General features: G+C 40.5%; 1 protein-coding gene across 6 annotated transcripts; it reads left to right on the forward strand.

Moving 5' to 3' along the window:
- The first annotated feature begins 885 nt into the window (after positions 1-885).
- On the forward strand, positions 886-24,598 carry LOC122779379 (unconventional myosin-VIIa-like). 6 transcript variants are annotated; one of them, XM_044041652.1, is made up of 43 exons: positions 886-1,824; positions 1,919-2,032; positions 3,545-3,698; positions 3,793-3,869; positions 4,033-4,152; positions 4,751-4,893; positions 4,980-5,190; positions 5,270-5,405; positions 6,376-6,482; positions 7,273-7,314; positions 7,949-8,086; positions 8,329-8,487; positions 8,707-8,799; positions 8,890-8,984; positions 10,067-10,151; positions 10,248-10,466; positions 11,322-11,639; positions 11,726-11,935; positions 12,060-12,236; positions 12,656-12,745; positions 14,037-14,164; positions 14,899-15,025; positions 15,660-15,779; positions 15,925-16,098; positions 16,587-16,814; positions 17,415-17,585; positions 17,847-17,964; positions 18,063-18,189; positions 18,266-18,435; positions 18,568-18,758; positions 18,848-18,972; positions 19,064-19,221; positions 19,996-20,149; positions 20,608-20,763; positions 20,854-20,959; positions 21,373-21,486; positions 21,673-21,760; positions 22,212-22,321; positions 22,411-22,596; positions 22,695-22,811; positions 22,890-22,973; positions 23,060-23,179; positions 23,717-24,598. In XM_044041652.1, the coding sequence occupies exons 1-43, from the start codon at positions 1,519-1,521 to the stop codon at positions 23,807-23,809; spliced, it is 6,159 nt and encodes a 2,052-aa protein (XP_043897587.1). In that variant the 5' UTR covers positions 886-1,518; the 3' UTR covers positions 23,810-24,598. The 6 variants fall into 6 exon arrangements, with proteins under 6 accessions (XP_043897587.1, XP_043897583.1, XP_043897584.1 ...); XM_044041648.1 differs by having other exon boundaries at positions 18,248-18,435; positions 18,559-18,758; positions 22,695-22,973; XM_044041649.1 differs by having other exon boundaries at positions 22,695-22,973.

The raw sequence follows: 24,598 nt of genomic DNA on the forward strand, positions 1-24,598 counted from the left end.
ACTTAACCTGCCCCCTACTGACCAGACTAGATACTCATTCTTAACAGTTTTAATGGTATATTGACATTTTTTGTTGACATACGAAGACATTTGACATTTTAGACAGTTTATAATTGAACAGTTTATGTTGACATACTATATTTGGACATGTTTTGACATTTTATAATTGGACAGTTTATTAAATACTATACATATATAAGATACACTCTTAAGACAGTTCATATTTTAACTTTTGTTGACATATTATTCTAGGACATTTTGGACAGTTCATATTTGGACAGTTTTTGACAGTATGAAGGCAGTTGTTCACGTCAAACTATATAATGACGTATTTGACACTAAGTCCGTTTTTTTGAAAACACGTACATGGTTAGACGATGATCGTGTTTGCTGTGGAGCAGTGACGTCACATTAGCAGCAGCAACTTTTTTTCCCACTTCACCAGCCCTCTTCTGGCCACTCTCGATACTCATTCTTAACAGCTTTCATGGTCTATTGACATTTATTGTTGATGTCATGTTTGGACAATTTACATTTTAACGTTTTTGATGACATACTATACAAGGAAAGTTCATATTTGAACGTGTGTTTGCTGCGGAGCAGTGACGTCACAGTAGCAGCAGCAGGTGTAATCTGAACACCTGTGATCGGATCGCTCAGGTCGGATGTTAACAGCAGGCGTGAACAGAGCATCAACAGAACATCTAATAAATGTGTGGATCATTTTTAATTAGCAGTTACCACACGGTTGTCCACATGTTCGTCCCCGCTGCTCCTCGTCATGTTGTTCCTGTCTCCGCTTGGAAGAAGCTCCGGAAGTGGAACATTCCAAATAGATCGACACAGAGGGGAGTCGTGGAATGTACCAAGTCACGGAAAGTACACAAAGGCTTTTAAATCAGTGTGTCTTTGTGCAGGAGCAGCGCCACCTGTGATCAACGTCCATGTCCTCGCTGGACAAAATAAAAATGGCTGCTGAAAGTGTTGTTATTGAAAAACATTTTTGCTAAAACAGAGAAGAAAAACCCCACCACATATAGGAAATGTTGCCACCTGCTGGACTTGCTGATAACCATTTCTTGGTGTTTTAAGTTCTGTTTTTTTTGGTCTGAAGATTTAAATTTGTGCAAAATTCACTTCATTTTAAGATATGAACTTTTACCTCAGAGATAGGCTACAAGTCAACATCTGATGGCCTGAGCCATTTGTGCTGATTATCTACCTCTGAATTCCGTGGCGTACTTAACTTTCTTGTGGTTACAGTTTTTAAAATTCTTTTGAGTCTAAATAAATAAAACTGTGTGAAATTCACTTTATTGTGAGAAGTGAACCTACAACCTCAGAGATTCAAGTCATCTTCTGAGGGATTGCGCTATTTGCCCTGATGCTCACAACCCTCAAATGTTTGTAAATTGTTTAAATAATAAGTTGCCTGTTTCTACAGGCAGTAGCCGTACTTTGCATGTGTGTAGAGCAAGTACAGTGAACCAGCACGCTCCCTGAAAATGAGGCAGCTAAATGGAACGCAGCCATCATACATTTAATGAGTTACAGCTGTGCTTTTCCTCGTCTGCAGTGAGAAAAAAGCCTGAGGCTTTATGTGATGTGACTCCACTGTTTCCCGGCTCTGTGGGTCTCTGTGCTGTTTTTCCCTCTCACCTTCTTCTTTTACCATTTTCAGCCTTTGGCAACGCCAAGACGATTCGAAACGACAACTCCAGTCGCTTCGGGAAATACGTGGACATCCACTTCAACAAGAGAGGAGCTATCGAAGGAGCCATGATCGAGCAGTACCTGCTGGAGAAGTCTCGAGTGTGTCGACAGGTGACACTCATCAAACACAATATTTATTACTCTTATTTATTTCATTTCTGAAGGAGTCGTCTCTCATTTTTCCCTCTCTCCGGTTCTCCTCCAGGCTCCAGATGAGAGGAACTACCACATCTTCTACTGTATGTTGAAGGGCATGTCTCCAGAAATGAAAGCCAAGCTGGGACTGGGCCTCGCCACAGATTATGCCTACCTCACTATGGTCAGTTTAAATCTGTGTGAAATACATTTTAAAATGTATGGTAATACATACATGTATATGTATACATATATATATATGTATATATAAGCATGAGCTCACCTTGGATGAAGCTTTCTCTTTTACTTCCTTGTTTGGGAGAAAAGTATCTGAAATGACACCTTTTATCATTAAAATTCCTTTCTGCTTTCATTCATTTATATTTTAACACATCTCCACTAGAGCATGGATACCCAACAGAAATCCTGAAATGATTGAATCAGTCACGTCGATTAATTTCCAGTTCTTTCTGTGAAACATTGAGTAAAATGGGGTGAATTTAAATGTTGTTGTTTTATAATTATTTATTTATTTTAGATGTATAACGTGTAAAAAAATAAGGCATAAGTAGAAAGTGATAAGTGATTGATCTCATGTGTCTGTTAAGAATCAGTTCACAGAACGCAACGCACAGTTTAGGGTGAATTTTACTTTTTTCCTTTGCAATGATTCAAAATTAATCACAACAGTTGGATTTTATAAGTGGTTACAGTTCACCAAGAATTAATCAGGAAGATTTAAGTGACATTCATAGTGACAATTTTATTACTGCTAGTGCTAGTGTTTGCTTCCTCCGAGATGTAACCATGTAACAACTACTTACTGACTTTCTCTGACTGTGCCAGGTATTTAGGACGTGTATCTTGGTCCAAACAATAACAGACAATTGTTCAGACAATAACTCACTCTGATCTCAACTCCTGATCCTTGTTTCTCTTCTCCTCTGTTTGAGACATTTCTGAGAGTGGTAGTGAGGCTTTTTACGTTTGATAACATTCATTTCTGACAAAGCTGCAACTTATTACTTTGCTGGCGACCTGTATGTTTAAGCCCTACGAGCTGTGTTTTTGCATGGTTGCGCTGTGATTATATCAGCTGCGTCATTGCCAGCATTTCAGTTTAACACATTTCCTTGACTTCTAATGATATATCATGGTCATTTTATGAATTAATGCAATACATTTCTTACATTTAGCCACTTTTGAATAAGTTTGAATAGGTGACACGGCACCCACTGCTTTCTAAAATATATTAGAAGGGACATTTTTCAAAATACAACAAAGGAAATTGGTAGAAATGACAGAAATGGTGTGGGTGTTTGTGTTGCTGTCGACCACAGTGTGCAGCGATGAGTCAGTCTAGTTCGCAAAAAACAATCAACACACAGTTGCAACTAATAATTCCTTTTAAAGTCATTGATTTTTTTTTTATTTGTAATACTGTAAAAACAGAAAGATTCAGTATTTTAATAATTTAGTTTGATGTTGTAAAGAGCAGCAAACACATCTGAGAGGCTTGAACCCACTAAGAAAAGCTTTTTGGCATAATAAATATTTAATAAAAATACTTCCATTAATCAGTTCAACAACCATTCATTTCAGCTTTATAACAGTGATATTCATATGATGTTTTGAAACAGTATGTTCTGGTTTTATGTTCGTAAAATATATGTTCTCTGTGTATTTAACCTTCCAGGGAAACTGTACGGAGTGTGACGGTCGAGACGACCTGAGAGATTACTCCAGCATCCTGTCGGCCATGAAGGTCCTCATGTTTACAGAGACAGAGAACTGGGAGATTTCCAAGCTGCTCGCTGCCATCCTGCACATGGGAAACCTGCGATTCGAGGGCAAGTCACACCGCACACTCTACCCTGTCACTGTCGTCATTGCTGGACTGATCAAGATTGAGGCTGAGAGTAGTTTTCACTTTGTGTCCTTCAGCTCGTACGTATGACAACCTGGACGCCTGTGTGGTGGCGAGATCTCCTGACCTGGTCACTGCTGCCTCTCTCATGGAGGTGTGTGTGTGTGTGTGTGTGTGTGTGTGTGTGTGTGTGTGTGTGTGTGTGTGCACTCTGCATGGGATATTTAATTCATCTTAATTAAAAGGCTGGAAAGAAAAGGCTGGTCTCCTCTTCTTGTTTCCCAAATGTTGCTTGTTGATTTTTTTTTTGTTTGTAGGTGGAGCCAAAGGACGTGATGGTGTGTTTGACCACACGAACCCTGATCACTCGAGGTGAAAGCGTCGCCATGCCTCTCAGCGTGGAACAAGGCATCGATGTCAGGGACGCTTTTGTTAAGGTGCTGATCTCTAAACACCTCAAAGTCCCTGAGAACTAGGTTTCAAATCAAAATCTATCATTAAACGTGTTTAGAGTATCAAATGTTTAATGTTTAAAAATGTCTCCAGAACTTACAGAAACATCCTCTTTATAATTCGTTTTTATGGTCTTTTAGTGCTGTTTATTCCTCTACATTCTGAAGTTAAAGTTAGTTTTTATTAATCCCCTTAGGGAAAGTATTCCTCTGCATTTTGACCCATCCTAGAATTAGGAGCAGTGGGCTGCCACACTGAGTAGCGCCCGGGGAGCATTGGGGGTTGGGTACCTTGCTCAGGGGTACCCCAGCCCTTTTTGGCCGGGGTACCCTCTGGTTACAAGTCAAGTTCCCTTTCCACTTGGCCACGGACTGCCCCATTCATGTTATTACTTATAGAAATCTCCAAATTAAGGTACAAAAAGCCAAAAGTCATCTACAGAGATTATTAGGCCATTTAATTAAATCCTATTTTGTATACCTGCACCAACAGCATCACTGCTTGAGAAAAGTGTAGTTGAAATACTGAAATGTTTTTCAAATGTAAAAGATGGAAGATCAGTGTTAGAGTTGGGTTTTTCAGGGAATCTACGGGAGGCTGTTTGTCTGGATTGTGGATAAGATAAACGCCGCCATCTACAGACCTCCTTCCAGCGAGAGAAACATTGTGCGCAGATCCATCGGCTTACTCGACATCTTTGGCTTTGAGAACTTCATCGTCAACAGGTGATTCACATTTACTGCAGTGGTTTGATTGGAAGCAGAATCGGCTGCGTTTTTGTGTTTCTTGATTGTTTTTTTCTTCCATGTAGCTTCGAACAGCTGTGCATCAACTTCGCCAACGAGAACCTGCAGCAGTTCTTCGTCCGCCACGTCTTCAAACTGGAGCAGGAGGAGTACAACCTGGAGGACATCAGCTGGCAGCACATCGAGTTCACGGACAACCAGGACGCGTTGGACATGATCGCCAACAAACCCATGAACATCATCTCACTCATTGACGAGGAGAGCAAGTTTCCTAAGGTACAAACGAGTACATGCTTGTTCTTTTTTGGGCCTTAAAATCAACTCAATAGATTTATTTTTCTATTTCTTTCGTCAGGGAACAGATGCTACGATGCTCTACAAGCTCAACTCACAGCACAGGCTCAACTCCAACTACATTCCTCCTAAAAACAGCTATGAAACACAGTTTGGGATCCAACACTTTGCCGGCGTGGTTCACTACGAGACCAGAGGTGTGTTCTGTTTTTCTTTTAATCTCATTAACATCCTCCTCTCACTGATCTCATACACCTGTGTGGTCAGCAGAAGAGGTCAGATGTAGACGAGTACGGATAGATTAGAGAATAAAAAAGTAAGAATATGTAAATACAAATAAATAATGGAAATAGAATTAACATTAAAATACTGACAGGAACAAAAGATGTAAGAGAATATATTATCAGGATGTTCACTGTGGAAAGAGGTATGAAAAAGTGTAGACTAGGATTACTGAACAGTTGAAACAAACTGTTATATACAGGTACAGTAAGGGGTAAAAAGATTTCTGAAAGATATGATTAAAGATTGTTTTGATATTGGTGTAAAATAAAACAGTAAAGTAAGACTTTTCAGGCAGTTACTCGTGTACTTTTTCACTGTCATTACACAGTGACAGCAAGTTTTTTTTGTTTTTACTTTATTTCAGCACGAGAAGTGGGAGAAAACATTTTTTTTTGTCCTCCCTCACCATAATAGTGTCTACTGACTCATTCTGATCCTGTCAAATTTCTGTCTTACTCTTCTGTCTCTCCCACACACCATTAAATTTGAAGCTCTTTGTTGAATTATCTGTCAACTGGATGAAAATCTATCAAAAATAATCAATTCACTGGATTCAGCAGCTCAGGAGTCTGAAATATCCCTGAGACAATTGATCTTTTTTGGCATTTTATAGACCAAACACAATTAACTGCTCAGTTAGTTAAGAACATATTTGTATTGACTATATATCAAGTTTACAGCGATAATAAAGTGCCACCCACAACTAAAAAGCACCGATATTTAAGTTTTCTCTTTTGTCTGGAAAAAAAAGGCATGCCATAAAGTAGGAGATTGATGTTCTTTCAAGCTTTGACAGAGTTGATATTTGACCTGCTGTGAGTTTTTGAGACGATATTTGAAGGTTGAAATCCTACATTGTGTCGCTTTAACTTCCTCCTCCAGGATTCCTGGAGAAAAACCGAGACAGCCTCCACACGGACATCATCCAGCTCGTCCACTCGTCCAAGAACAAGTTCATCAAGCAGATCTTCCAGGCGGACGTTGCCATGGTGAGAGCAAACAAAGCTGACACAGACTCATGTTCTTTACCTTTGATTGTGAGTTCAAAGATGTTGTCTTGAGGTAATATGATCACACTCCCCTTAGCACAGGTGTATTCAAAGTCTGGCTCACAGGCCAGTTGTGACACAGTGATAGGTTTTCATGTGGCCCTCGATTTATATCATAAAATAAATTATTTTTCTCCCGCGGAAATGATTTAAAAGATCAGCTTTCAAAAAGAAACTTTCAGGGGGTTTAGTAAAAAATTCTCTCCCAGAAGTTTTCTTTGTTTTTGTAATGACTTTGGCTACTGGGGGGTGCCGTACCACCTCCATCCTATTCTTAAGTGTGTATTTTGATTAGCAAACGGAACGGTTTGGGAAGTCAGACCAGTGTTTCCCAACCCTGGACCTGATTTAGATGGTCAGCTCGTCAACAAGCTCTGCAGAAGCCTGGTCACGAGCTGTTCATCTGAATCAGGTGTGCTGAAGCAGGGTAACATTTAAAACATGCAGGGCAGTGTTCCCTGAGGACCAGGTTTGGGAAACACTGAGTTAGACGACAAATGTTGGATTCATGGTTCACAGAAATGTATATATTCATCATCCTTTCTATTTTCGCCCTCATCTTCAGTGTTACCTTTCATTTTAAATGCTCATTAAAAACAAGTCCATAAACATTCGTACACCTCTGCCTCAGCCTTCATGTCCCTCACAGCTTTGGCTTCCACTAACGTCACACCTTCATCTCACTCTGCTCTTCCTCTTCTCTTTCCTCTGTCTTTTCATCTCACATCAGTTTCTGTGTGGTTATCAGCAGCCCAGCACTCCTGCTCCCAAGGTAATCAACAGCCTCCAGCCATGTGGTCACTCAAACTGTGTGTGTGTGTGTGTGTTTGTGTATGTGTTTTTTTCCGAAATAAAACACAAAAATCCACAATGTGGTTCTACCTGCAGCAGCAGCAGCAGCAGCAGCAGCAGCAGCAGCAGCAGCAGCAGCATCGTTTTCTCCTTCAAGCTTTTCTCTTTGCTCCATTCTTTTTTGCAGCTGAAATTAAAGAGACACTTTTGTTAAATTTTAATTTTACCTTATATTTAAGGAACAATAAACTGCAAAGTCACTTTGATGTTCACCTCTCTGCCTTAGTCTAATTTACCAAATGGGAACACAAGCTCCAAGCTGAAAATGTGTTGCTGAAGAAGTTTTCAAATAATTTTAACAGTGAAAAAACATTGAATATTTAAAAAAATATATAAAATATATAAACCAGTACAAGTTAATGGACAAACAGTGACAGAAGAAGACAAAGAAATTGTAAAATAATATAATATTACCTGCTCAGGTCATCAGCCAATCACAGGACATGTAGCAGTTGAGTGTAAAGTGGTCATAAAGGTGGTAAACTGAATGTACATGTATGCGAAACATATAATAACAGTGAAATATGCTTTGGTGTGTGTGTGTGTGTTTTCAGGGCGTTGAGACGAGGAAGCGCTCTCCCACACTCAGCAGTCAGTTCAAACGTTCTCTGGAGATGCTGATGAGGACGCTGAGTGTGTGTCAGCCGTTCTTTGTGCGCTGCATAAAACCCAACGAGTTTAAAAAGCCAATGGTAAGTCCAGTTTGAGTGTGTGTTCTTTTCTGTCATAAACACACAAGTTGAGGGCTCAGATACTTTTTTTTAATTTAGTCTGTTAAAGTGTTTACGTGAAGAAAAAGAGTCAACTTTTTACTTCTGTGATGCTGCTTTTCACAGAAACTACAGTCTGCCCTGTGACATTGAGATATGTCACTTCTAATTTTAATGCTGATGTTTATTTTCCTGCTGTGTTTTGGGTTGTTTTTTTTCCTCAGTTATTCGACAGAGAGCTTTGTATTCGTCAGCTGCGTTACTCCGGCATGATGGAGACCATCCGGATACGTCGGGCCGGTTACCCCATCAGATACACCTTTGCTGAGTTTGTGGACCGTTACAGAGTCCTCATGCCCGGAGTCAAACCTGCTCACAAACAGGTCAACATTATTGACACCCATAAATTATATATCCATACATCCATAAATTTAGAAATTAGTTTGTAAAATACTGCAAATTTACCTGGTTTTGATGCATTTTTAAAAAATAATTTAAGCTTTTTATCATACGGTATGTATAATAGAATATATATTTACTATACTTTTCATGGAAAAACAATTAGGCATTAAAGCAGTTTTTGTTGTTTTCTCTTCTTACAGGAGGATCTAAGAGGAACCTGTCAGCAGATTGTTCAGGCCCGCCTCGGGAAACTTGACGACTGGCAAATCGGAAAGACCAAGATTTTCCTAAAGGTGCTTCATTTTACTCACTGGCCTCTTAAAAAAAAGGAAAAAAGTTGTTTGGGATATCATCTTTAAAATCATGATTGTTGTTTTTGTCAGGACCATCACGACATGCAGCTGGAGGTGGAGCGAGACAAAGGCCTCACAGACAAAGTCATCCTCATACAGAAGTCTGTGCGAGGACTTAAAGAGAGGTCAGGGACTTTTTACACACACGCACAAACCTAATGAGCCTTTAAGTCGTGAAACGTCAAAATTAAGACAAAGTAAAACAATCGTATTAATAGGATTTCAGGGGCATATTTGATGGAAGTGCATGTAAAGCAATGAAAAACATCTCGTCTGACTTGAAAATGTGTCAAATTTTAATGCTTTTGAAAATTAGGTTTCAATCATGTGAAATTCAGGAAGATTTTCTGCTCCGAGACGATGGAGGAGCCAAACACACACACGCAGACATATACACTTTAGTGGGGACCACAACAGCTGTTTGTGCAGAATATTAATGTAAACACTCTTATAGAGAATGTTGGTCACAGTTTAACATCATACGATACACAAACACAGAGCTGGTTTAGCTGCAGTCCTGCTCTCTGTCTCCCACTGTCTCCATCAGTGGTACTGCAGCCTCACAACAGGTGTCTCCTCCTCTTTCTGTACTTTTGTTCATTTCCTTCACCTTTAAGGGATTTTGAATAGAGTCAAAGCTTTTCTGTGCGTTTTTGCATCCAGGTAAAGACACATTTTCAGGTGAAGGTGAACGGTTAAACTGTTAATAAAACTCAGTGAGAGTTTTTATATCATTACAGTGTTTGTGGAGTTATGATAAGTACGACTCTGGTGTTTTATCATGTCATAATTTTTTAGACATGCCTTTTATTCAGATGTTTGCAGCCACCACTTTCTAACACCACAGTCCTCAAACTGTGGCGCGTGAGCTTCCTCTGGTGGTACTTGGAGGAAAATCAGAAATACTCTTCTACTCTATCATATACCAGAGTATGAGATTCGGAGGAATTTTGACCGTAGTGCCTAGAAAATGAAACAAATCACCTTATCTCTCACTCCATCTTAATCTAATCTCACTATACCAGTGTGTGACATATGTGAGAAAGAGGAGGATGATAAAAGAGCATATTGTAAATAAATTTGCCTCCTGTAAAAAGTCTGTAGCTGCATTTTAACGTTGGTGATAATGGTGTTACTATGCTTTTCTCTTCAATGCATTGTTTGTTTTCAAATCTAATTCATCCTCCCCGTCATGACTCTTCTACAGGAACAACTTCCTCAGACTGAGACGTGCTGCGACTGTTATGCAGAAGGTCTGGAGAGGATATCGGTGCAGGAAAGAATACCGACTTGTGAGTGTGATTTACATTATACTCCATCTCATCGTATTGTTCCTCTCGTAGAACCTTCGAACGCCTCACACCTCTGTTTCCGTCTTCATGTCTTAGATGCAGTCTGGTTTCCGGCGCCTCCAGGCCGTCTACAGGTCCAGGAAGCAATACAGGAGCTACCAGAGGATGCGTCTGTGCGTGACTCTCATGCAGGGCCGCTGCCGCGGTTTCCTCGTCCGGCAGACGTTTTGGCGGCGTCTGCGTGTCGTGTTGACCATCCAGGCCTACACCAGGGGCATGATAGCCAGGCGCCTCTGCCAGAGGCTCAGAGCGGAGGTAAACAACTCCTACATTTACTACTGCTACATCTATCATGTCCTCACACCACAGAGAGAAGAGCACTGGTGCTGAAGGCAGAGACACTGTGGGGGGGTTGGTTGACGTCTTCTTCCTTGGGCTGTGGCTTTTTTTATTTGAAATCTGATATTATTTTAATCTTTTGAAGTGTCAGTTTCATCACCTCATTCAACAACACTTTAACCATTAACTTATTGTTTTCTGGTATAATTTAGTAAAAAGCGAAATACAGAATCTGTAATCCGTTTAATCTGTATTTTGAGTATTTTGCCAGAAATGTCAGAGGTTGGATAAAGTATAAATAAGAAGTATTTTTACTTCTAATAGTTTTTTCAATAATCAATAGTTACATTGTTCCATCTGTGTGTGTTTTTCTTTTAAGAATTTAAGCTGTGACATCCTTCCTTTCATGAAATATGTTCATGAGCTCTTTGTGAATGTGTGGCACCATTTATCATTTTCTTCACTTTTCCTGTTATGAACGATGTTGTTGAATAAATGATTTGCTTTGTAAATGTTTGTTTAATCTCAGTTTGTTCTGAGTTACACTGACAAGTAATGAACGAGTGTCATTCGTTCATGATTTTTATTCATTTAGTGTGTACAAATTTAGATTTTGTCTTAATTTATCCTCTAAAATAGGTACTTTTGGTTGTATTCAGATTAAAGGATCATTTATTATATAAGATTTCATTACAAAATAGTATTTTTTTTGCTAACTTTTAATGTTTAAAATAAGGTTTTTAACAGACAAGAGCTGAAGAGTAGAACATGTCCTCCCTGCCTCTGTGAAACTCCTCTGCCTCTGTTTCCTCTCTGACCTTCTCCTCACAGCTGCAGCGTCGCCTGGAAGCCGAGCGCCAGCGCTTGGCCGAGGAGGAGCAGCTGCGAAACCAGATGACGGCGCGACTAGCCAAGGCCGAGGCCGAGAGGAATCACCAGGAGCGGCTGGTCCAACTGGCCCAGCAGCGGGAGGAGAGGGTCAGGGAGGAGAAGGAGGAGACGAGGAGGAAGAAGGAGCTGCTGGAGCAGATGGAGAGGGAGAAGGAGCAGCCCGTCGATCACTCGGACATGGTCGACCGTATGTTTGGGTTCCTGGGGAACTCGGGGCCGTTACCCAACCAGGACGGACGAGCACCAGCTGGATTTGAGGTTTGTTTTTTACACTTGTTGGTGTCCAATAGAGAAGTTCATCCAACTCTAAAGTATCAAAATATTATACTTCTTGTTCTGCTCAGGACTTGGAGAAGCTTCCCAGTGGTGTCGAAGCTGAAGAGGAGGTCGTACACGAAGCTCTGCCGTTACCTGACGAGGAAGAGGAGGATTTGTCCGAGTACAAGTTCTCCAAGTTTGCGGCGACGTACTTCCAAGGAGTTTCCACGCACACGTACATCAGACGACCACTGAAACAACCTCTGCTGTTCCACGAGGATGAAGGAGATCAGCTGGTGAGACACACATGAGTCAACCAGACGTTTACACTCGTCTCCAGATCCTGTCACAGGGTTTTGGTGACACTCACACGAGCACATTTGTTCCCTGCTGATTCAAACGCCCTCTCCGCTCTGCCAGGCTGCGTTAGCCGTGTGGATCACCGTGTTGAGGTTCATGGGCGACCTCTCGGAGCCAAAGTGCCCGATGGTGATTAACGACGGCAGCGAAAAGATCCCCGTCATGACCAAGATCTACGAAACCCTCGGCAAGAGGACGTACAAGAGGGAACTGCAGGAGCTGCAGGTGGAGGGAGAGGTGAGATGAGCTGATGATGATTTTCAGTTGTTCAGGATTACAGAGTTGCAGAAAATTCATCCTGTCTCTTATCCACCTTGGAAAGTTGAGAGGTGTGAGTTTCTTCCTGGAGAGAAGAATCAGACGTCTTGCAGACATGGAAGTGATTGCTATGACTACACAAGCTTCGCCTTTCAAATAATGCACATATGGGGTTGGGAGTGATATCCTTTTGAAACATTTAACTGGAGGCATTAAAAATGTTGGTCCAAAATGAGCTTAGTTTAGTGCAGGAGCAGAAAATGTTCATGTCATGTGCTGGTTGGCCTTTGGTCCACATGAGGAAAGTGCTGCTCTGGTCAAGTGTGAAGGAAAGAGTAACTTTAACATAAAAATGAACAATAATAATAATAATAATTATCCTCTGTTTGTGTCTACAGAACAGCTCCATAGACACTCAGAAGAGAAACAGCGTCAGACACAAACTCGTGTCTCTCACACTGAAGAGGAAATCAAAGATCGCAGAGGAGGTGAGATTTGGACACCAACTCCTCCCAGTTCCAAGCACGTCAGGGAAGTACAGCGGCCTTTGCATACCAAAAATCACGCCGTTCTTCCTCGTTTGTGCTGTAAGCTTCTTCAAAACACAAACAGTGGTTTGTGCATTCAGGCTGCCGTAGACACATGAGGGTCTGTGGCCCTTGTCTTAAAAACTGCCTAAGCTTTTACAGCTTCTATTTTCAAGTGATAAACGCTTATACAACAAACAACTATTCATAGTATATTCAGTCTTAACTTTTACACACCGGACCTTTTAATCTCCGTTGACACATTATGAGAATAATGTATCATAAAAATGACTATAATCTACCTTTAAATACAGTGCATCCGGAAAGTATTCACAGCGCTTCACTTTTTCTTTCAGCCTTATTCCAAAAGGGATTAAGTTCATTTTTTTCCTCCAAATTCTACACACAACACCCCATAATGACAACGTGAAATACGTTTTTTTGACATTTTTGCAAATTAATTTAAAATAAAACCTGTGAGAAATCACATGTACATAAGTATTCACAGCCTTTGCCATGAGGTGCATTCTGTTTCTGCAGCATTGGAGTCCACCTGTGGTAAATTCAGTTGATTGCACATGATTTGGAAAAGCACACACCTGTCTACATAAGGTCCCACAGTTGACAGTGCATGTCAGAGCACAAACCAAGCATGAAGTCAAAGGAAGGACTTATGAAATAAACGTTTTTCACGTTCTCATTATGGTTTGTTGTGTGTAGAATTTTGAGGGGAAAAAATGAATTTAATCCATTTTGGAATAAGGCTGTAACATAACAAAATGTGGAAAAAGTGAAGCGCTGTGAATACATTCCAGATGCACTGTCGATACAACAGTAGCCAAAACACACAGCTCTTTACTCTTAGTTCTCATAATTACAGATTTAGATGTTTAATATCTCAGCAGATGATGAGAAGCTTCTTAATGAGCAGAGAAATTCAGATAGACTAAGTTTTTGTTCTTGTGAGTACGACATCTCCAGAATATCTAAAGGAAATCCTTTCAAAATTGACACACATGTTCACTTGGACTTTAGGATTAACCGCTTACACTTTGGTGGTCAAAGGTCAAGGTCATGGTAGCCTCAGAAATAGAGTTTGTGTCCCTTTAAACATTAAAATATATTCAAAATACTGACTGAGGCCAAACAACTGCTGGGTGGTTTCTGTTTTTCTTTTACTTGAACTGCTCACTTTTGATGTGTGTTTGTGTGTGTGTGTGTGTGTTTGTGTGTGTGTGTGTGTGTGTGTCAGGTCACCAGGAGGTTGACAGACGGAGACTACAGTCTTCAGGGGAACAGCATGCTGGAGGACAGACCCACGTCCAACCTGGAGAAACTTCACTTCATCATCGGCAACGGCATCTTACGACCGGCCCTCAGGTGAGCGCCGCAGCAGCAGCAGCTGTCACAGCTTTAATGTCTTCATAAACTAGATGGATGGATGGATGAATACAGAGATGTAACTTATTCACTATATAACTGGAAAATGTTCCTGTCACAGCAGCACAGAACAAGTTACAATTCTTAACACAAAAGAAATGGAAGATACGAGAAACATGAAGACATCGACACAATGAAGATAAATATAAGTTTAATATAAGGTTTTACTGCGTTTTTCATTTACTTGATGTAAGTTTGAACACGGTAATTAACCAGACATTTACAAAAGAGTAAAATTGAATAGTAATATTTGTTTATTTAATCATTTATTAAATATTTGGCGACCCACATAAATGAACATTTTATGTTGTATTTTTTTGTTTAAACATTGGAGTTTCATTTTGACACATTTGCATAAACAAAGCACAATTTGACAAAATGTCATTTTCTTTGAGTCTGGTTGATATTTGCTATGATTTTTCTGATTTCTTTAATCTCCCCATTCTTTTTCGTTTGGGTCGTATATCAATTGCTAGATGTTGAGAAGATTTTACTAGATTTTTAATTAATCACAGATATGAACAGGATGAATGAAAAGACTTTACATTTCGACCGCTCGACAGATTTACGCTTCAATACAAGTCGAAAGTTTCTTGATAAATCCGTTTTTTATGCTTTGCTCTTATTGTGAAATGATGCTTTCTTTATTCTGCTGTGTTGTTTCTCTGCTGCAGAGATGAAATCTACTGTCAGATCTGCAAACAGCTCAGTCAGAACCCGTCCAAGAGCAGCCACGCCCGAGGATGGATCCTGCTGTCGCTCTGCGTCGGCTGCTTCGCTCCGTCTGAGAAGTTTGTCAAAGTAAGAAACATTCACGTGTCGAAACCACAAAAGCAAGGCTCACCTGTGAGACCTCAGACGACGTTTACTTTTCTGATACTCTTCTTTCTTCACACATCTACTTTTTTCATTTCATTGTTCATTGCACTTCATCGATCCAATAATTGAGGGCAATTTCTGTTGCACAAAGCGTCAAATTCACTGAACATACAACAAGAATAAGTGTCATTTTGAGAAATCAGTTGACGTTGAACGGAACAAGGACGTCAGTTTACGCACCAATGATTTCTAAAAACACTCGTTAATGACGTTTCTCCTTCTCTTGTCTGTGGTTGTACCAACAAAAGACACACAAATCATTAGAGTTATCAAAGGATCCACAAAATAAGTCTTTAGTTCTGGTATAAACAATAATTACAGTTATTTGAATGATTTTTTCAAGAAAACAATACCAAGAAAGTCCTGTTTCTGCCTTTCTTTATCTTATGTGATTGTAAACACATTTAAACTTTCTTCACTACTTTAACATGGATTACATAAAACAGTGAATCAATCCTGATTTCAGTTGCTAATACTTTAAATATAGATATTAAATCCAAACTCTTGTTCTTTATTTTTCATCTTTTGGCTTTTTTCTACTTTTCTTTCCCCTCAGTATTTACGGGCTTTCTTGATCAACGGCCCCCCTGGTTACGCTCCATATTGCGAGGAAAGGTTGAGGAGGACGTTTGTGAATCGTACACGGACTCAGCCGCCGTCATGGCTGGAACTGCAGGTATTAAATGTCTTAAAAATCTCCCTATTTTGACTCTTATCCAGTGATAATGAATTATATTGTTGTTTTTTGGTTGCGTTGGAACTTGTGAGTGGGGACAAGGTTTCAATTTTAACTTAAATATTTTCTTTTTTTTTGCTCCCAGGCCACTAAATCAAAGAAGCCCATCATGCTGCCAGTTACATTTATGGACGGAACCACCAAGACGCTGCTGGCAGACTCGGCCACCACAGCCAGCGAGCTCTGCAACGCACTGGCCGACAAGATCCACCTGCGCGATCGGTTTGGTTTCTCGCTTTACATCGCCCTATTTGACAAGGTGAAATAGACGCTTCGTGAGAGTATGGGCTCAAAGAATCGTTCAGGTTTCCTTTTTCTGACAGGAAACTGAAGTTTGTGTCTCTCCGCGCCAAAGCCCAGAGAGAAAATCGGCATTTTTAGCTCACTGGAACACCGGAGTTTTTGTTCTACTGCTGCCTCTTGTGGCAAGTTTTTGTCACTGCAGTAAATCTGAACAGAATATTTCAAAACACAAGTCACAAAAATAACTCATTTAACTTAATTTATGGATGCAGCAGTGGATCGACAAACTCCTGACGTCCATGATGTAAAATCATCGATTTTCTCTATGGACTTTGGTGCAGGGAGGTGAGACACAAACTAAAGGTCATCTAATGTCAAGATAAGTTGTTAAACATATACTTAGGATATTATATTTTATGAGGTGAGTGTTTTCACACTTCTAAAAACCTGAACTGTCACTTTAACACGATAATAATTCTACTTTATCTATACGTCTTGTGTCAGGTGTCTTCTTTGGGCAGTGGGAGTGACCATGTCATGGACGCCGTGTCCCAGTGTGAGCAGTATGCCAAGGAACAGGGCGCCCAGGAGAGGAACGCCCCCTGGAGGCTGTTCTTCAGGAAGGAGATCTTCACCCCCTGGCACAACCCGGCCGAGGACCAGGTCTCCACAAACCTCATTTACCAGCAGATCGTTCGAGGCGTGAAGTTCGGGGAGTATCGCTGCGAGAGGGTGAGTGTCCTTTGTGAGATATCGCAAACATTTTAATGAGGGAATTGTCTCACTTGGACTCTCTTTACCCTCTCTCTTAATTTCAAGATAATTCCTTAAAATTTGGTGGAAATCTTCACTTTGTTTCACAGAATAAGTGCTTAGTTTTTAGTGTTTAAGTCATGGTGGTGTCATAAACATGTTTTTAGCCTCTCAAACAATAATTACGGCATAAAATATCAGGAATACTACGAGTAATCCTGTCAAATTTGGCATAAATGTTGACTTTGACCTGAGGAGGAACTGATTTTGAAGAAAATTATTGAAAATGTACTATCGTTATTACATTTAAGTTGGTTTTATTGTTTTATTTGTGTTATTCTAATGGATTTTATTGCTCTTGTATATAAAATATATAAATATATCCCAAATGTATTCTTATTTTTATGATTTTCTCTAGTTTCCATGTGATTCAGTCTCCCTGAAAGAGCCAGAAAAAAAACCCAGTTAGTCTGTTAATATTTGAGACATTGGTTTCCTTCTGATCGTGTCTCCTCTGTCTCCTGTCGGTGTCTGGTCTCTGTGTCTCATCTGTCTCCACTCTGTGTCTCCTCTCCTCAGGAGGAGGATTTGGCAGAACTGGCCTCACAGCAGTATTACGTGGATTTCGGCTCTGAGATCCTCCAGGATCGCCTGCTCTGCCTCATCCCGTCCTACATCCCCGACAGAGAAATCACATTAATGAAGACTCCAGAGAAGTGGACTCAGCTCATTGTCAACGCCCACAAAAAGGTGTCGGCCGCACGAGTCAGGAACACAGATACTTTGTTCGCTTCTTCTTTTATTTATTGTATTACTCTTAAACTTAAACCCCTGATTCAGACACTATCTCTGAACCTAGCACTTTTTACATTTAAACTTAGTACATATGTATTAATTAAGAGTGGCTTTAATACATCCTGCTTTTGCTCTTAGATTGAAATCTTACTTTTTTGGCGTTTTGTAAAAGGGCTGTTTCAATAGACATTGATGATTAAATGATTGATTGTGCAGGGATTAAACATGAAGAGGAGGTTGAGCACACAGACGGTGAAGGAGGACGTGGTGGATTTCGCTCGTTTGAAGTGGCCTTTACTCTTCTCGCGCTTCTACGAGGCCTTTAAATTCTCAGGTACGGAACACATTTTCTGCATAGCACTGTGTGTGTGCGTGCGTGTGTGTGTGCGTGTGTGTCCGCGGTGGAAATGACGTGCTCGCGTCTCCTCACAGGACCCAGTCTGCCCAAGAACGACGTGATCGTGGCGGTGAACTGGACCGGTGTTTACTTTGTGGACGAGCAGGAGCAGGTTCTTCTGGAGCTGTCTTTCCCAGAGATCACTGCTGTGTCCAGCAGCAGGTGAGACCACGACACGCTGTGTCACTATGTAATGTGTCCCAGTTTGACGAGAGTACAGTCTGTTTTCTTTGTGCAGAGGTGGTAAACTCCAGGGCCAGAGTTTCACCCTGGCCACTGTGAAAGGGGACGAGTACACGTTCACCTCCAACAACGCGGAGGACATCCGTGATCTGGTGGTCACCTTCCTCGAGGGTCTAAGGAAGAGGTCCAAGTATGTGGTGGGACTTCTGGACTGTCCCAACCCTGGTAAGCGGCGTCTTGTGTTAGAAGACCTTGAAGACCTACATTAGTGTCTTAAATGTATCTTCAGTAGATAACTGTAGGCAACTAAGTTTGACAGAACTCCACAGTCATGTTTATGTGTTGTTGATGTGGCAGTGGGGGTGGAGTCCACGTTCCTGAGTTTCTCCAAAGGAGACCTCATCATCCTGGACGAGCACGACGGAGAACACGTGATGAACTCGGGTTGGGCTCACGGCATCAACGACAGGACCAAACAGAGAGGAGACTTTCCTGCCGACTGCGTCTACGTGCTGCCCACGATCACCAGACCTCAGTGTGACATCGTGGTGAGTGGAAGTAGATTATTGATGAATTCTTCCCTTTCACAAGTCCTCCGTCGCCTTTTCACTCGTTTTTTTCTTCCTCTCCATCTCAGGCTTTAGTGATCATGACTCCTGATCAGAGGCGAGAATCAATCACATTGTCCCACATTAACCTTTGTGAAAAAGAGGAGAAACCGAAGGCCTACACACTGGAGGAATTCTCCTACGACTACTTCAGGTGTTTTTTTCTCGACTTTATGTGTAATATCCTACTTCTTTGATGTTTAAGCGTGTTGTTACTTCCACTCACCCGTTCTGCGTGTGTCCAGGCCTCCTCCTAAAAGCACCCTGAGCAGAGTGATGATCTCCAAAAGCCGAGGGAAGGAGCGCGTGTGGAGCTGCAGCAGGGAGCCTCTCAAACAGCCTCTGCTGAAGAAGGTGCTGGCACATGAGGAGCTCTCCCAGGAGGCCTGTCTGGCCTTCACAGATATCCTTCACTGGAATGTGAAACTCAGTCTATTCACTGTTAAATACATATTAACTACAATAGTTTGGATATTATTCCTTAAAACAACCATATTTCCTGTTCCAAATTATTTTCTGTCCCACAATCGTCAGTTCTTAACCATTTCGACCTGATGTAAAGATTTGAAGGTCACCAAACTCGGTGTGCACATCAGGGAAATTGCGATCAGACCAAGTTTTAGAGTGATTTGATTTAAAAAAAAAAACAACAACACATTTCTACATTACGTGTCCCCACAAGCCACGCAGCAGGTTTCCGTCCACACAGGTGCCGTCCTCATCTTCCTTCTTGTGGCTTCTGTCACATCTCTATTCTGTTCCATCCAAACTGTCCACGTGGTCATTGTGCCACCTACTGGCAACATGAACTTCCCCTTTAGTTGCACACATCTTATTCACATGAAGCTTCCAGGTCTACATTTACAAAGGTTTGAGCTATTAAGTGTTAACGGCACCCTAACTGTAAAGTCAAAATCATTAATTTGTCTCAAAAACTCGGTCAAATACACTGACTTTTTTATGACTAAATGTGCAGGAAATATTTAATCCTTATTTTCTAATAATTTAGAATTACTGTGACATAAATCAGTGGCGTCTCTGTAGGACTCACACTCCGAGCTAGTTTCAAGTTCTCTAAAACCTAACAACCTTGGTTTGTTTTGTTGACAAGCGCTCTCCGTGCTTTTGTAATGTAATGCAATTGAAGTGAAGTTTGTGTCTTTAACTCCTCGTGTACCTGTGATGAAGTACATGGGCGACTACCCGTCCAAGAGAGTGCGATTCGTCAACGAGCTCACTGACCAGATCTTTGAAGGTGCACTGAAGGCCGAGCCGCTCAAAGACGAGATCTTCTGTCAGATCCTCAAACAGCTGACCGACAATCACATCAAGTGAGTCTGGAACACACACACACACACACACACACTGCAAAGATAATGTCAATAACTTGTCCATGTCTTCTTTTTTAATTTACAAATTCATGTGCATTGGCAGCAAAATCGGATGTGCATACAATTGGACACTTTAGCCAAAAATACAAGGACACCAAATCAGTGTATTTGGTTTTTTTTTCTAAACCATTGTTAAACATTATTGATGAAAATGTCCTTAAAACCGCTGTAACTTGTCGTTTGGATGTTTTCCTCATTATTGAGCATCAAATTATGTAAAATCTCTGTCTTAAATAGGCTGTGTGGACCAACTGTCAGACAAACCTGTCTTTGTGAGGATTTTAGCTGGTCCTCACACCTTTCTGGATCAAGGAGGATTAAGACCTGGTTTTAGGGTTAGAGTTGGGCATTTAATTGTAATGGTTAAGGTTAGGGTGTTTGTGTGTGTGTGTGTGCAGGTACAGTGAGGAGAAAGGCTGGGAGCTTCTGTGGCTCTGCACAGGTTTGTTTCCTCCCAGTAACGTCCTGCTGCCTCACGTCCAAAAGTTCCTGCAGGCAAAGAAACACTATCCACTGGCTCCAGACTGTATGCAGCGTCTGCAGAAGGCCTTACGGTAACAACACACTCACACTTTATTCATTTTCCTCCTTTTTCCATTTATTCTTTGTGCTCCGTTTACAAACCGTCCTTTAATCTGTGGCAGAAATGGGTCGAGGAAGTATCCTCCTCACCTGGTGGAGGTGGAGGCCATCCAGCACAAAACCACGCAGATCTTCCACAAAGTTTATTTCCCAGACGATTCAGACGAGGTCAGTGATTCATTTAACAGTTAAACTAATTAAATGTGAGGCATAAGCATGAACTCTAAAAATAAATACAACTGTTTATAATGTCATCTAAACAAACTTTTTGAAGGAACCGGGCCAAAGTTTGAGTCTCACCAGTGGCAAAAACTTTCACTGAGGGGCTGAACCACATTAAATAGCAAATAAAATGTCTGCAACATATGTAAATAATCATTACCTCCATTATTCCGATTTCTCCCATGATTTCTAGGAGCCTGCAAGGTCAAGAAGTCATAAAGGAATTGATATTTTACATTTAAAATGGTCAACTTTCAGGGTTTTTCATTGACTGCAACACTAAATGTCTAAATTTATCCCTTTTTTCCACATTTTCCTCCGACTGCTCCTGCGTCACTTTGTCCTCTGTGTGTTCTCAGGTGTTTGAGGTGGAGTCGAGCACCAAAGCCAAAGACTTTTGTCAAAACATCTCTGGACGTCTGATGCTCAAATCTTCAGAAGGCTTCAGTCTTTTTGTCAAGATCACAGACAAAGTGAGGAAACTCTGTAGTATTAGTAATATAATACTAATAATACTAATAATAATAGACACTGCGATGACACATTTAAAGTCCATTTCGATTTGTTTTTTTGTGTGACTTGCATATTTGAAGAATCTGTTTCAAATCCATGTCAAGTTGTTGCTTCACACAGAATATTGGTTTGTGATGGATTTACAGGTGATCAGTGTTCCTGATGGAGACTTCTTCTTTGACTTTGTGAGGCATCTGACCGACTGGATCAAGAAAGCCAGACACGTGAAAGACGGTAGAGAAACTAGTTTGTCTTTTACATCCATTAATAGATTCATCTTTATTTTTAACACATTTTAAAAGACAGGATATTTGAACTCTCAACACCACAACGATAAAGCAACAAATGCAATAAATGCATAGTTTTATATAAAGTCATTTCTGTAAACAATCAATTTGCATGAAGATAGGAAAACAAACATCTAAATAAACCAAATGATTTTGCAAAACTGATATTTTAAAAAGTAAGATGGAGGAAACAAAAAACAAACAAACTGTAAAACAAACCTCTGATCAGTAATTAAGATTTAAAATATGGGTAATTTATCAAATTTGTGTCAAACTGAGAGCAGTAAGAGCCAAAACTGTGAAGTTGGGTTTTTATAAAAAGGTTAATGTTCACATTTGTCGCCTATTCTCATTGGTTCATCCTGTTGCGACATCACTTCCTCGGTCTCCATGTGCAGTCGGTGCGGTGCCTTCACTGACGTATCAGGTGTTCTTCATGAAGAAGCTCTGGACCAACACGGTGCCAGGAAGAGACGCCATGGCCGACTCCATCTTCCACTACTACCAGGTCAGCGTCTTCCGTCCCTGTCCTCTGAAATGTCTCTAAAGAAATCTTTTGATAGTTACGGTCGTGACATGTTTGCGTCGTCTCTGCAGGAGCTGCCCAAGTACCTGCGAGGCTACCACAAGTGCTCCAAGGAGGAGGTTTACCAGCTGGCGGCGCTGATCTACAGAGTCAAGTTTGATGAGGACAAGTCACACTTTCACAACATTCCAAAAATCCTGAAGGACCTCGTCCCGCAGGACCTGATGAGACACATGTCCCCCGACGACTGGAAGAGGGTGAGTCGGCGTTTTAAGTAAAAATAAGTTTCAAGCGCAATTATGAGAGTTTTTCACCTGAGCTGAGTTTTTAGAAAATCCTCATTTTCTCCTCTCAGTCGATCCTGACTCCGTTCAACAAACACTCAGGGAAAAGTCAAGAAGAAGCCAAACTCTTGCTCCTCAGAATCATTTACAAATGGCCCACGTTTGGTTCTGCCTTCTTTGAAGTGAAGGTAAAGACGTCACAGCAAATAAGTGCAGTGTTCCACAAACTAATAACTTTTATAATCACGCTCTTCTTCTGTTGTCAGCAAACAACTGATCCAAATTATCCCGAAACGCTGCTGATCGCCATCAACAAACACGGCGTCAGTCTGATTGATCTCAAGTCTAAGGTGAGTCCAACATTTAAAAACAAACAACATTTAAGCTCACGAGTAAAGTGTTTTAAAACTGGTATTTGATATCATATTTGCTGCAGGACATTCTCACCACTCACCCCTTCACAAAGATCTCTAACTGGAGCAGCGGACACACGTATTTCCACATCACCATCGGAAACCTGGTCCGAGGAAGCAAACTGCTGTGTGAAACTTCACTGGTGAGCTTAAGATAATAGTTTAAGTTAGGAAGATAAAGAGCAGATTTGAACCAGTTTGTCCTTAAAAAGGATCTTCAGAAGGCTGTGTGTGACCCGACACAACACTTAATAGAGATTTTAGCCACTTGCTTTATACGATTAAACAATATAAAGTCTACACGAGATCTTAAAATGCTCTTTGACCACATTTTCTGGCTAGAAACCTACGTTTTGAAAACCACTTTCTCCCTAGAAACACAATCATTCATGTTCATATTTGCCGTCTCTTTTTGCAAACAAATTTTGAATATTACATGTCAACTTTGTTATGCATTTAATGCTTAATTGATTTAAATGGGGTATTAGACTGGTTAGTAATGTGTTTAGTTTTAAAAATCAAACAAAAGAGATTTTTTTATATTAAAGATTTGGAGTATAAATATATTTCCAGAGAGTAATAATTGTGCCATACTTCCTGATGGTTATATTCATATAAACATCAGTTTAGCATCAGTTTATTATGTTTTTTAACGTTTGATCTCCTCTACGAACCCTCAGGGCTACAAAATGGACGACCTCCTGACCTCGTACATCAGCCAGATGCTGACGACCATGAGCAAACAGCGAACGTCTCGAGGCAACAGCAAATGAGGACGGACCTGGAAAAACCCAGCGATCACGGTCAATCAGTGCTGCACACACAGACACAGCGTGAGGACACGTGTCCTCACTGAGGGTTTATCTAGAAGACACTCTAATGCCAATGTTTGTATGTATTGTCCCTGTCTTAAAACTCACCCACTGCCTTTAAATTAGTTTTTACCCCCAAAACAGCACATGAAAATTTGAATTTTGAGCTTTTTTCTTAAAGATTAATATAAAACTAACTCGGTCACAAATTATAAAATCTAATCTAAATTTAATCTCTGCACCTTTAAATTTTCAGCTTCTCAGTATATATATTTTTGCAAACGCACGCTCATACAAACAAGAAAATTTATACAGTAAAGGGATAGTTGAGGTTTTTTGAGGTGCTTAAATGGAAACAGAAGGAAAGAACTTCAGAAAAAAAGTTAAGAAAGTCATGCAGTTAGTCTCTTTTAAATCTTAGAAAAGTGGATTTTTCAGCTGCATCTGTATTGATGCTAAAATTACGAAGTAATTTTTCTGTCACAAAATTACCCTTAAAAGGGTAACGTAGCTGCATGTGCCACAAAAGTTCAAAAACACCACACACATTTATATCCACAGTATTAAACTGCTCTCATAACATTTCCTTCTTATATACACACACACACACACACACGTACTGTAGATGTAGATAGCATTGATTCTTACGCACTGATAAATTATCACGTTAGCTTTTCTGAGCAGAGACGTTTCATTCATGTGACCTCGTGACCTGATGTGGACGTGAATAAATTAAATTTTTCAAAAGAA

Source organism: Solea senegalensis, linkage group LG13 (assembly GCF_019176455.1).
Source record: "Solea senegalensis isolate Sse05_10M linkage group LG13, IFAPA_SoseM_1, whole genome shotgun sequence".
NCBI lineage: Eukaryota > Metazoa > Chordata > Actinopteri > Pleuronectiformes > Soleidae > Solea > Solea senegalensis.